The following is a 14,614-nucleotide window of genomic DNA, read 5'->3' on the forward strand; positions in this document are numbered from 1 at the left end:
ACTCTTCATTCCATTCGGTTCCCGCTATGAAGGCCAGAATCTTCGCTCGCACGCCCTCTGTATCGCATTTTTCGGGTGCGACAGAGGGTCTTATTTTTAAACTTATAAACATTAAGATGATCATGCATGTGTAATGATCCAAAGTTCAGGGAAGTAATTATGTATAATTTAGTCCTAGTTTTAACAGCTCTAAAGCTTAGTAAGTGACCAATAAAGATTTTGAAGGCATATTATTATATTTATAAGATATGAAATTTGTCTGGAGGCATATTATTATGCTACTTTCTTTTCTCTTTTCAATTGCAATATTTTAAAAAGAATATATTTTCTTCAGCTAACGTCACTATATCATATACAAATTATTTGATGAATTTATGCCCAAAATCTGACAAGTCAAGCCCAGTACAATCAGTACCAACTTGGTCAAAAGCTTAGGCTGCAAATTAAGACAGTAATCTGTACCATTGAACGAAAAAAAAAAAACCCACTAGCACCGTGGAAAAAAAAAAAGAATTTTATTCAAACAATTAATTAGAGAAAATTTCAGTCCAGATTTTTTGTCCAATAAAAGAAAAAAAAATTCAGTCCACCCCAATTATAGTATATAGTCTGGGAAGTAAAATGCCATCAACAAGCCTTGAGATTCGAGCAGCAGTAAGTGAAATTTACTCCTCTCGCTTCCTTCTCTGATTAAGACTAAAATATTTTAATCTTTCAACTCTATAAAATTAAAATTCGAGGTCAAGCTTTCTTCGCAAGTCCACGTTGATGATAATTGGCATCCATCCTCCGTGATAAGTATGGTATTTGTAAAAGGGATTCTTGACCTGATGATTAAATTTTTGAGAAAATCATCAACTTTAATCTTAATTATCATTGCCTCAGGTATTCTTGTATTTACCTCTTTTCTTTATATTGAAATAATGCAAAAGAGTCTTGTCATTGGTGTTTGTGGTGGTAATATAACTGATGCGAAAATATCAATGATAATTCATTATATACTTTTCGAAAAGAAGTGCTTGTATTTTAGAAATCAACCATAATTTTTGTGCTAATGTATTTGTTGCCAATACATGCAATTTCTTTCATATCAAACACACTGTTCTGGTTAAATTAATCTTAAATTTGTTTCAGTATAAGTTTTGTGTCATTTTATAAGTATGGAAAATAAATAACTATAGTATGGGGAATTTTCAACTTTTTTTTACCATGATAATAGCACTAATAATAAAATTAAGTGAAGTTATGTGTACAAATCATTGTATGAAAATCTAGACTGGACCGGCCAGTTTAGCCCATGAACCAATGACCCTATCTCTTTCTCAATTTGAGTTTTCACCTAAACCGGTCAATCATTGACCCAGTGTGACCTAGCTGAACCAAGATAACTCAGCTTGGTTATTGGGTCAGTTGGGTCACTTTTTTTGTTCTTATTTTTTAAAATTGTAAAAACTAAATAAAAAGTAAAAAATTCAACTTGAAAATTAAAAAAGCAAGGCAACGAAAGGCAAGGCAATTAAACTAGATTTCACTATCTATGGTTTGAACTTTAAATAGAGGGTCTTAATTATAAGTTCGAACTTAAAAGATTCAGTATTTTTCTAAGTTAATTGTGCCATTATTGTTTTAATCTTTCATTACTTGCTTTTGTCCATTTGTCTAATTATTGCTAAGCATTTATGAATTATTATTGTCATCGTTGATGATTTTAGTGTTAGTGATTATTAGTTTTAGACCTTTTAATGATTGAAGAATTGTAAATTGTAATTGTAAGAATGAATATTTAGAAAATTATATTTTATTATTGTTAGACTTTTAGGTGGTTGTAATTCTATAATTATTGTTGTATTTGTATTTGTATTAGAGATTAATCTTGAATTAGGTTGAATGTTTTCATCATTAATGTCTTTTTATTTAAATTGTATTATTTTAATTGTGACCAATTTGCCGTCCAAGTTGACTCTCAATTGAACCACTAATCCGTAACCCATTAGCTTAACTAATTTAATGACCAGTCTGATTTTCAGTATCTTGGTACAAACAATTTTTGTAGGAAAAATAACCACTTCAATGTAGACAATGATAACTATAATTTGAGTTAAAACAAGTGAAGCTATGCTTACTAATAACTTCTGTAGGAAAATTAACTACTTGAAAATGGAAAATAAACAACTCTAGTATGAAAAATTTGCAATTCCTAACAATATTAAGAATAAAATCAAGTGAAGAATCTATATGCACAAAAAAAATCTTGTAAAAAACTAACCATTTTAGTATGGGAAATGAATAATTTCAGGGTAAGAAATTTACAAGTGTCTTTTGACAAACTTAAGCCACAAGGGACAATGAGCTAATTTTAGTTTGCATTTTAATATCATTTTGTTAGATATGGCAACACACCCAAGAGAGAAGTGAATTGAGTGTTTATGGAATTTTTGATTATTTGAAAACCTTTTCAACAAAAACTAAGTGTAAAGAAAAGTTTAGGCAAATGTAAGTTTTAAACTTTATTTATAAGAATGCTAAAGTAATCTCCACAAGCTCAATATGTGTAAAATCAATTTTCCAGTGGAAGTTTGAGTAAGAACATGTAGAAATATCAAATTCAATTTTATACACTAAAACATAGTATAAACTAAGGTTGTTAGAAATATAAAGAGTTAAGGAAAGAGAGAGTGAAAATATAGCATAACTTCTAGGTTATCATCAAGATCTTCTACAATTGGTTCTTAAGGAGGTTGAACCATAGCAATTCTAGCTATATCAACTAAATATTGGTCATCTTAAGAGTTTGTGTTTTTATATGAGAGTTCAGTTGAAATAGCTAAATTTGTATCTTCATCAGTATAGGCCTGTTCAAAAATAGATTTTCTGATAGAAGCAATAGCATTTGAAGGATCTAGATCTACTATGCCTTTAGCTTTACAGTCAACAAAGGTGGCTTTTATTTAGGTAGTGAAGGAGGTGTTGAGATCTTTAGGGGTATTTTTCTAGAAATTTGGTAAAGGAGGGTAAGGCTTGGTAATCTTGAAATTTAGGATGGATAGGTTTCTAGAAAAATGGTGGTTTTAAACATGGAGGAGATTGTTTTTGGAATGGCTTTTGCCTTGCCTTTTTAAGAATAGGGTAAGACATCTTGAAGATCTTACCATAATCGCTCTCTGTAGAATAGGTGGGGTGCATATAGGTGTGTGATAGAAACTGTTTGGTTATAGTTGAATAAATGGTATAGGATTCATAAATAATTTTGAATTAGTCTTTGGCTAGTTCTACTTCTATTTGCTGTAATTGTTTTCGTATCTCTAAAATTTTTGTTTCTTTTCTTGTAAAGTCAAGCCCAAAGTATCTCTCATCGATATATCTCCTGAGATATACTTCTAGTTTCTTTTATTGTTTACAAAGTCTAATAACTAGACTTTTCACTTGCCCATCCATCTAATTCACATATAAGGATAGGGTATCTATTCTTCCTATAAGATGGTCAATCTTGGAATCAATGCTATATAGGACTTTGTTTTGGTTGAAAGCATTTTCAATCTGCTAGTTAGAACTTTTTCTATAAATGAGACAAGTTTAAGAGTCCCTTGAGGGGATACTTCAGTTGCTAGTATAAAAGGTCTACTAGTAACCTTAAACCTTTCATCAGTCCTACATTTTAAAGGAGGAAATTCTTCCGTATAAGGCCTCATCATAGCTATTCAAGGAAAAGATTGAGTTTGAGTAGCCAAGAATGTTAGAATCACATGTTCAAGTTTCTCCTAAGGAAGGAGATCTTCATGGCCTAATTTTTTAAGGAGTTCGAAAAGGGTGCTCTTTTCAGTGGGAGGATTTAAAAGTCCTACCTAGAGTCTTCTTCTAGTCTGCTTTAGGCTATAGTCATCATCATTATTATCCTAAAGAGGACTCTTATGTCTGCAAGAATATCTTAGCTTTTTAGGTTTCTCAGAAATCCTTCGTGTACCATACTAGTCATCATGACCATCAAAGTTATCCCAAAAATCACAGTCACAACTAGGACCATACATTTCTAGGGAAAAATCCTAAATAAAATGACCATTAATATGAGAAACATAGATTGGCTTGGATTCTTGTGTGAACCACTCAATAGGAGGGTCCTTTTTATGTTGAATATATGCTGTTGCAATTGTCAAAATTTTGCTAGAGATCTAGGTTGGATCTTGGGATCCAAGTCTCTTAAAGACTGATAACAATACCATCTCCCAATCTATATAGAATAGGAGAATCTGTCATGTAGACATCTTTTTTATTAGCATGAAACTCCTTTTCATAGTTGTTAATCCATTTTAATAGCATCAATTGTGCAAGCTCTTCAAGCAATAGATGTCTCAAGATCTAAATTACTGAAGATTCACCAGGCCTTTTAGCATTCATGTACAAAGCATCCTTTGTTGAATTTGGAAAGCAAAGATCAAGTGAATGATCCTGTAACCTGTAAATGATTTGATGGTGAAGAGTGGCCATGGGGTCTTGCTCTACTCTATATATTTAGACTTGAACCTTTAGTCCAATAGAGAGAGTAGAATCTGTCAATTTGATGTTGAAGTCGAGAGCTATGGTGAGGATTATGCTCCCTTTATTGAGAGTTGTCAATAGTGTATTGATCAAGGAAATATTATAAGATTTTTAGAAGGTATTCAACAAGGCTATCCTAACTGTAGTAGGAATATCTTTTCTCCCATGGGGCATTAAGATCAGAAGAACAACTCCAACATGGAGATGCGTATACCCCTAGTCTTTCCAAGTATTTATTAATAGCTGAGGAATTTTAAGGGTAACATATTGTTTAGCTTTGATGGCTAGAAGACCACATTAGTCAAGCTTAACTCTGGACAACCATTGTAGATAATATTATTTTTAAATAGTACATTTATTTTTACATATTTTCCCATCCTATGACACGAAAATTCAATCATAGTGAACCAAAATAGTTTAATTATAGTTTAATTACATAATAACAATCAAAATTCAATCTCAATTTAACAAAAATTATATAAAATATTGAAATGTCTATGCAACTTTCTAAAACTACCTAAACCTCACATACTATAACATCTGAGAAATTAACTTCTGAATTGATTAAGTTAATAAAGGATAAGAAAGTAAATTTAAGTGAATTAAAGTAAAAATTGGGTTTGAGATGGTTAGAAAACACTAATGAACCTATTGGGTTGTGGTTATAACCTTTGAATCAGATCTGAAATGGAATTGAGCCACTCAGGCCCAATCAAGGAGCAATGCGTGGAAATGTGTGGAAATGCAATATTTCACATCGATTATGTGTAATCAACAAATATTGAAAGTCTTTTTCACATCCATTATATAACTGATGTAAAAAGTTTGATTTTTTACTATAGTTTTTTGCACTTCCTCTAAATAACTAACATGAAAAGTTCAAAATAAACAATATAAAAAGTCTTGCTTATAGTAGTGTAATTTCTTGAACACCACAATGAGGGTCCCATGTGACTTGGATATTTTAGAGAAATTCACGTTATAATTTATTTATATTTTTTAACATTACATAGAATTTTAAAAATGAGTTATAGCATTCATAATGTTATAAAAAATGCAATTTGCTATCAATTAATTATGTTATTTAAAAAAATGTTGAACATTTACATGTTGCGCTAAATTACTAAGCATGGTGCATAAGCGAACAAAATAACAATCACCCAAATGATCACTCTGATTAAAACGGGGGAAAAAATTACAACCAACCAAATCACAAACATCAAACGACCGTTGAATGTTCCTAGCATTTAGGTATCATCATTAGCAATAATAATGTCCTTTTTCTTCAACGTCACGATGAGGGGTACGATGAATGGGACTTTAATCATTTTTTAATAAGACTTTAATCATTTTTAATTAATGGGATGATAACAAAATTTTATTAGATAGAAAAATACGTCAGATGCCTAATATTGTCTTGCATTCATGAAGTTACTAGTTCAACTGAAACTGCTCGGCAATTCCCCCAAATGGTGAGAAGAGAAGAAATGAATCAAAATTGATAAATTATTTTCCTTCCTCCAGTTCAAAATATAAACATTTTTTTAAACTAATCTTGATTCAAAATATAAATAATATAGTATATATAAAAAATAATTCTCATTTTACCTCTTATATTTATTAATATAAATCTATCATTGTATAAGTTTTTCTCTCATTCATCATGAAATGATTAGTAATTGACAAAAAGTTAAAAAGAAAAACAATATATATTTTTTTAAGAACGAGGACTTTATTGATATATGAATTTTTTAACAAAAAATTGCCTACATTTTGAGCCGGATGGAGCAACAACAGTTTATATACATATATACATATATATATAACTCTGTAATTACTAAAATGCAGCATTCAAGTGAGAATATTTATGTTATTTTTACGTTTTTAATTCACGGAAAATATGGTTTTTTGTCTCTAGAATTGTGATCAACTTGGTCTAAAGTACCTATGGATTAATTTTCATAATACTAAGAAAAAAGTTATTAGAGGTATGGCCAACTTTAATCAAAATCTCCCAAAATAACTTGCTTTAGATGTGGTAACACATGTTGATATGATAATGATACTTGGTATAATAATAGAGACTATGAACAAAGTTAACCATAACTTTAGAAATTAAATTAATTCTTTAATAAAATTTTAAATATATATATATATATATATAGAGAGAGAGAGAGAAGATGAAAATCTATTTATGAGATGCCGTCTTTTGTTTTCTTTTTCTTTTTTTTCTTTTAATACATAATAAATCAAACACTAAAACATAATGTATGAACATCTTAATTATCAGTCAACAAATATGAACGCAAACCAAACATTAATATATATACACACATATACACATTGTTGCGGTAATGCATAGGAGGAGAGAATAAATAGACAATGAGTAGTGGAATTAATATCGCATCTTATCTCTAAATTTTAAGATTCTAATTTATGAGTCTTTCTACTTTATTATATGTTGTTATTAAGCTTTATTTTATTCAAAATGAAATTTCTGATTTTGAGTATGAAACAAACACAAAGTCCTCACCACAATAATCAGTGTTAGCCTCATTTTTTAGACTCAAACGTATATGTAATTGCAAACTTTTAATATTGTCTTTTACATACCAACCTTGAATGAAACTGAGCTATACGATTACTTGTTAGGAGTTGAGGGTTAAACTCGAAAACTAAGGAGGAAAAAACGCATGATGAGAAATAGAGAAAAGCACATTTTTTTAAGTCAAAGTATTAAACCTCAAGTTTATGAGTCCTTCATTCTATTTTATTTTATATTATTTATTATGCTTAACTTTACTGATTTGAGTTTTCCCACATTAACTTAGGCACAACCACACTAGAACATCTAAAAAATCCCACCCTTAAGTCTATGTCTATTAGCTTTCCATATTAAAGACACCACAAATGCCAAGTCTTTGCCGTTGCAATTGTGGTAAGCCCAATTTTTGAGTTTCAAAATGAAACTAGGTTGTGTTGCCACACTTGTAAAGAATGCAAAACCAAATAGGGAGTGACATAAGACTAGAACAAGTAGACAACAAATAAGTAATGAATAGTAAAATTAACAATATATCTTAACTCAAAATTAACAATATATGTGGGGATGACATGGCGCCACGTGGACGGTGACGTGGTGCAATGTGTGTAAGTGAATCAATATTACTTTTCAACAATGACAAAAAATTCGCCACTAATTGGTAGCTTCCGCGGCGACAAATGTCACTACTAATACTTAACATTCAACAGTAACATTGTGATAATTTTTTGTCGTTGTTGAAAAATTTCAGCGGCGACTTTTTGACTTTCAGCGGCAGTAAATGTTGCCGCTGAAAGTCAATTTTTTTGTAGTGATGCTCATAACTAAGGTGAGAATGGGATTTGAATCAATATTTCATTTCTGAGAAATGAGTTGCATGTTTGCCAATATTAGACTAATATTTGTTGATTAAGTCATTCTTTAATTTAGTTTCTTCTCTTTTATCTTTTGTTCTTGCTGGATACACAAGAAACCAACACTAAAAGCTAAGTCAAGTTAATTAGGAGCTTAATTATGATTCAACCAACGAAGGCAAATATATATATATATATATATATATCATAGTAGTCCCCCACTTAACTTATTCTTCCACTTAGTTGTATTTATAACTCTCACGAACACTAAGCCAAGCTAAGTGAGAAGCTAAGATGAGTAAGAATTGATCAGAATTCACAAGGCTATATATATATATATATAGAGAGAGAGAGAGAGAGAGTAACTCTCAAATAATTGCAGATGGATTTGAAGGCAGCTTGTATGATGATAGTGGTTCAAGTGGCATATGCTGGCGTCAGCATATTATACAAAATGGTTGCAAATGAAGGGACCAGCTTGAGCGTCCTCATGGCTTATCGTTTCCTCTTCGCTTCTGCTTTCATGCTTCCTCTTGCTTTCTTCATGGACAGGTCCCTGCCACTTTTGCTCTATTATTTTTGCTGCTAAACCTTTATTTTGATGTTTCTCATCACTTTTTAAGTTTGTGATTTTTCAAAATGATCTATCCGATTTTCTCTCCATGACAATATGATATTTGTAAGGTGTGATCGCAGGAAGAGCAAACCGAAAATCACAGGGAAAGTCCTTTTTCAAGCATTTCTTTGTGGATTATTTGGGTAAGTTAAATTATAATAATAATTGTTCTTCTAGCCCAAAAAAAAGTTAAATTATAATAATTGTCATGTCATGCAATAAAGTTTAGATTTGAGAAAAGTATAAATTACATATTATTTGATTGATTTATACTATTCAAAATTTATATATATATCATTAGATTTGTTAAAAATTTAATTGCACTTGTTAATTATAAGCTCTTTTAGAACTTTGAAAATATAAAGATATTTTTTCCTTCTCATCATTTTATGGAATTTATCTATAAACCATATCTTTCTATAACCCTGCAACCAAAATAACATGTTCATCAAACTCTATCATTTAACATTTGTGTTTGTAGCCAATAATCTTGAAATATAAGCCATTAAGTCCTATCTGTTCCTTTAATTAAAAAAAAATTGTTTGAAATGAATATATGATTAATTGAATTGAAAAAAAAAAATCAAAAGCTAAATAAATCTGAGAGATAATTTAATCGATGATGACCTCTCAGGGCATCATTGCAACAAAATTTATTTGTGGAGGCAGTGGCTTTAGCTGGGGCGACATACGCTACGGCCATGTACAACCTCATTCCCGGTGTAACTTTTGTCTTAGCCGTCTGTTTTGGGTACGTCGTCGTCGTCGTCGTCTAATTTAACTCAAGTTTTTGTTTTTTCTGGTAAAAATCTAACTTAACTCAAGTTACATGTACATCAAATATAAGCCATCATTTAGGTTTAGGGTTATCATCAATTTATTTGGATTTAAATATGATTTATAAAACTACAAGTAATAATTCATTTAATTTCGTTTATTATATTTTAATATATGTATAATTAAAAACTAGTTGTTTAAGCACGAAGTTTCAAATTCTAGTTCTACACTTGATCTTAGCTAAAAGGTAGAGTAAGGTCAAGTTCTAATTTTTATTAATGCAAAAAAACATGTTTGAAAGGGCCATCTCTAATTAGATTTGACAATATTTAAATTAAGCTCAATTAAATAGATATCTTTTTTTAAATGATAATAAAATTTTCTTAAATCATATAAATAATAATTTGGTCCATTGAAATACTATAATTTCATTAAAGGCTTCTAGAAACTTTTGTGTCGATAAATTTTAAATTAAAAATATTATGTTACCCTTATTAACAAGTTGTGATTTCTTGTTTGATTGTTACAGTTCTTTAAATAAAAGCTATTATTTTTTAAATAAAATTTATAATTATGACTTGTTATTTTAAAAACTTATTTTTCAATAACAAAACTTTCACTTGATAAATTATGATTTTTTAGTTTAAATCTTATTATTCACATAACAAAAATTGTTATTCTTTAAGTAAAAGTTATTATCAAATATTTATTATTTCTAATAAAAGTAAAATGATCTTTTAATTTTAAAACTTATTGAGACAGAAGTATGTAAGGATTTTAGTAGAATTATAATATTTTAAAAAATTAAAATATTATTTATATAATTTAAGAGGATTTTATTATTTATTTTTTTTATTTTTTTCCTACCACTAGTTGGATCACGTGAAATTAATGAATTCTTAAACTAATAATTTGATGGGAATATATAGAATTAAAGAGGTTTTTTTTTTTTTTTAACTAGAGTGGAAAAGATGAAGATAAGAACAGTGACAGGGAAGGCAAAGATAATAGGGACTGTAATGGGAATTGTTGGGGCCATGGTGATGACGTTTTACAAGGGCGTAGGGATACCGTTGTGGCCAACTCATTTGAATTTGATGCGACACGTGGCACCACACAGTGAGTCTCCGGAGACGCAAATCTGCGGCTCTTGCTTGGCTCTGGGCACTTGCCTCTCTTATTCTCTCTGGTTGATTATTCAGGTCGGTCACTTTCATATCCATTCTCTGAACTTTTTTTTTTTTTTTTTTAGGACGGTCGATTTATATGTCACTTTTTATTACTAAAACCAAAGTAAAAAAGTGATTTTTTTTATTTTGTAAAATAATATACGTAAAAAAATTATTATTTTATTTAAATTTTCAAAAATTTTCTATATTAATTGTTACTAAAAATTTCATAGAAACGTGAGGGCATGTTTGAGTACCTATTTTTGAAACCGTTTTTTATCCTGAAAAACAATAAAAATTGGAAAAATATTTAAAAATGTGTTTTTTGTTATCTGAAAAACAAAAAAATTAAAGGTAATTCTAAAAAATTAAAAAACTAGAACATTTATTTAAATTTTTTATTACTTTTTGTTCGGAAAAATTAGAGAAAAGATAGAAAATATCATACTTCTATTAATGAAAATTATATTGATAAAATAAATTATTATTTCATCTTTTATTTCACCAGTTTAAATATATTTTTAAAATAACAATTCAAATAAATTTTTTTGACTTTTTTGTTTTCAAAACTTATCCTGAAAAACTATCATATAAATGGTTTTTAAGAACAGAAAAACCAAAAAACAGAACAATGCCAAGATTCTATTTTGATTCTTAATTCGAAATAGAATCTTTAAAAAAAATAAAATAATTTATTCCTTTTTAGTATATAATATAAGCCACTTATGACGGGTATAAGCATAACCCATATTAATTAAAACAATAATGTAATTTTTAGCTCTTAAATTTTTCTCAATTATCAATTTAATTCTTAAATTTTAATTTTATACAATTTAATCTTGGCAGTTTATTGAATTGTATTAAGTCAAAACTATATAAGTACAGAGTTATTCTAATAAAAGAAACTACATATAATAACTTGATTATTCCGAACTAAGAATCTGTGAAGACTAAATTGTTAGGATTCTTAATTTAGGGATTAAATTGATATATAATTAAAAAAATTAAAGTTAAAGAACTACTCCCTCCATTCAAAAAATATAATACATTTTTAACTAAATCTCACTCCAATAAAATAGTTACGTTCTTTTAAACTAATCATATTTTTTTATATTTATTCCCATTAAATACTCTACAATAAATATAAAATCATTTATCAATAGAAACATTTTTGAAAAAAAATGTAATGATTATATTTTAAAAGATTAAAAATACTTTACATTTTTTAACATCCAACTCCTTAACAAATACTTTACATATTTTTAACGAATGGAGTAACAGTTATATTTTTTCAATAATAAAATTTACTGTTATTCTAAATCTCATGAAAAATTGATTTATTTATTTTTTAAATTTTTCCCTTATCTATAACTACGACTTGCAATGTCTCATGTATATTAACCAATACAAAAGGTAAAAATAAAAAGATATTTCTTAAAACTACAAGATGTCTTGTTTTTTCTATTTTTTAATACCAATAGCCTGTAGAAAATATCCTGCCTTATAAACTTGAAAGGGTGTATGAAGAAGTTTTTTTGAGGAAAATTGATAATAAAATCTTTCTGAAATATATAAATAATAATTTGGTCCTTTAAAATATTATAATTTCACTAAAATTTTTAGAGACTTTCCTGTTATTAATAAATTTATATAAATAACTAAATTATCTTTGTTGAAAATAAAATGATTCATACATTTTGTTTAAATAATTACAACTTTTTTCTTATATTTGCAACAATACAAGAACAAATCATGAATTTAACATGCAAAATTGTAATTTATTATTGTATTATTACGAATATAAGAAAAAAGATATAATTATTTAAATAAAACTTGTGAATCGTTTTATTTTCAATAAGGGCAATGTAATCATTTATATAAATTTATTAATGACAGAAAAATTTTTAAAAATTTCAGTAAAATTATGATATTTTAAAAAATTAAATTGTCTTTTATATATTTTAGATGAATTTTATTATTATTATTATTATTATTATTATTATTATTATTATTTATGCATGTTATGCAATATTCTAGCCCTAATATTAATATTATATTTACTTATAGGCAATGATGAGTGAGAATTTCCCATGGAATTACACAAGCGCGGCACTGATGTCTGTGATATCGTCAATACAATCAGTCGCATTTGCACTCTTCGTGGAACGAGATTGGAATCGTTGGAAACTTGGCTGGGATATCCAGCTTCTCACGGCTGCCTATACGGTGCCGTTTTGCACATAAACTTTTTTAATTAATACTTCTTTTATTCTAACTTATATGGAAATTTTTTATTGCAAAATATAAGATAATTTTTAAATATTACCCTACAGAATTAAGATAATAATTGTAGAGTAATAATTAAGTGTGAAAAAATATTTTTAAAAATTTATAATTTTATTTTAAAAAAGAAAATAATTTTTTTAAATTATTTTATAATTTAAGGTAGAGGAAGTAATTAATTGTTGAGCAATTTATACTTCCATTTACAGCAAATGATTAGTTATATTGTGACATTTAATTTGTATTAATAGGGAATTGTAGCATCTGGAATAGCTTGGGTTCTAATCACATGGTGCGTACGATTGAAAGGACCACTTTACACTTCCATTTTCAGCCCTCTGTTTCTCATACTAGTTGCCGTTGCCAGCTCTCTCGTCTTGGACGAAAGGTTACACTTGGGAAGGTGCATAGTAATTAATATATGACAAAATTAGTTGGATATATAAGCAAATTATTCCAAACTTTAGATCCAATAATTCTATAAACTTTAAATTTATATATTGTATAAATTATTTACTCAACTTTTAAAAATAATGTAATAGGACTCCTATTATTAACAAAAGTTAATTTTTCCCCTTAGTTGTCTTGTCTTTTTTTATAATTTTTGATATCCTTTATATCCTTTTCTGGTCAATTAACAATAAAACTCAATTTTTGCTAATGATAAGAGTTAGATTATACTGTTTTCAAAAGTTAAAAAAATAATTTGCATAATAAACAAGTTCAAGATTTATAGTGCTATTGAATCTAAAGTTTAGAAAATAATTTACTCATATACCTTTAATTTGCATGTCCTTATAATTTTCCTAGATCTTAAATTAAATATATCTAGTCTATTTTATTTTTATTAAGCACTTATAATTTATGACCAATATCAATCATTTATAGTTTAATCCATTAGATATATTAATCCTTGAAAGCTAACATTCATTAATGAATGATTAATTTTTTTAAAACAAAAATAATTTTGAAGCTTATAGAAAATTTGATTTAACATCTTTGGCCAAAAAAATGGATTTACTACTGTGTTTCCTTTTGTATTAAATTTTTTATAAAAATTATTTAGAAGGTATAATATAATTATATATTTTTTGAGTTAAAAATATAACTAACTATAAAGTTATATAATCTTTTAATAAAAATATATAAGTTCTTAATTTTATTTTTTAAAGAGAATATTCAGTAATATTAACCTTCAGGGATTAATAACTTTAATGAATCAAACTATAAGAGTTTGATTAAAATAAAATAAATCACCATAATCTCACTTAAAATTAAGAAAATTTATAAAGAACTGAAAATTAATTTTATTTTAATAAATTATACTGCCCATGATTTATAAATAATATAATTTTTGTAAATTTAATATTATATAAGTATTTAGATACTTTTTGAAACATTAGAATAGAAAGATGGGTAACTAATATATACGTACCTTTTTCTTTTTGGGTTGGGCTTGAAATTTCTGCAGCATAATAGGATCCATATTGATAGTGTTGGGACTATACACGGTCTTGTGGGGCAAAGGCAAAGAAGAATTAAAGAAAACTTCAGATCAGAATGAAGCAGAGGACTTACCTTGAAGGAGATTCAACGAAGAATTGAAGATGATCATTTTTATGAAAGTCTGTGAATAAAAATTTAACAAAAATAATCATAATTTAAGGTCTGTAATTAGAATTTCAATAATTTATGATCTCTAATTGTTATTAATGTTCTTGTATCATTTCTAATTGTCACTTTCCCCAAAATAAAACACTGCCTTAATTGCCTCGAACATGTAGCCCATTCTTTCTCTTAAAGCTAGGAAAACGGACAGTCCATTAGGCCCACCTAAGCT

The 14,614-nt window shown here is 27.8% G+C and overlaps 1 protein-coding gene across 1 annotated transcript; it reads left to right on the forward strand.

Moving 5' to 3' along the window:
- Positions 1–8,311: 8,311 nt before the first annotated feature.
- On the forward strand, positions 8,312–14,357 carry LOC129302632 (WAT1-related protein At1g25270-like). The gene is made up of 7 exons (XM_054941546.1): positions 8,312–8,481; positions 8,626–8,688; positions 9,180–9,296; positions 10,284–10,524; positions 12,559–12,717; positions 13,026–13,177; positions 14,246–14,357. Exons 1-7 carry the CDS (start codon positions 8,312–8,314, stop codon positions 14,355–14,357), a joined length of 1,014 nt encoding a protein of 337 aa, XP_054797521.1.
- The last annotated feature ends 257 nt before the right edge of the window (positions 14,358–14,614 follow it).

Source organism: Prosopis cineraria, unplaced genomic scaffold (assembly GCF_029017545.1).
Source record: "Prosopis cineraria cultivar Desert tree isolate PC_DT_omini unplaced genomic scaffold, ASM2901754v1 PC2, whole genome shotgun sequence".
Classification (NCBI taxonomy): domain Eukaryota; kingdom Viridiplantae; phylum Streptophyta; class Magnoliopsida; order Fabales; family Fabaceae; genus Prosopis; species Prosopis cineraria.

What these genes read in the sequence shown, in the direction of transcription:
- LOC129302632 (XM_054941546.1), top strand. Translation starts at nt 8,312, where the DNA reads ATGGATTTGAAGGCAGCTTGTATGATGATAGTGGTTCAAGTGGCATAT. An exon ending in TTTCTTTGTGGATTATTTGG is followed by an intron (nt 8,689 to 9,179) that starts GTAAGTTAAATT and finishes ATGACCTCTCAG; the next exon opens with GGCATCATTGCAACAAAATT. An exon ending in TTCTCACGGCTGCCTATACG is followed by an intron (nt 12,718 to 13,025) that starts GTGCCGTTTTGC and finishes TTGTATTAATAG; the next exon opens with GGAATTGTAGCATCTGGAAT.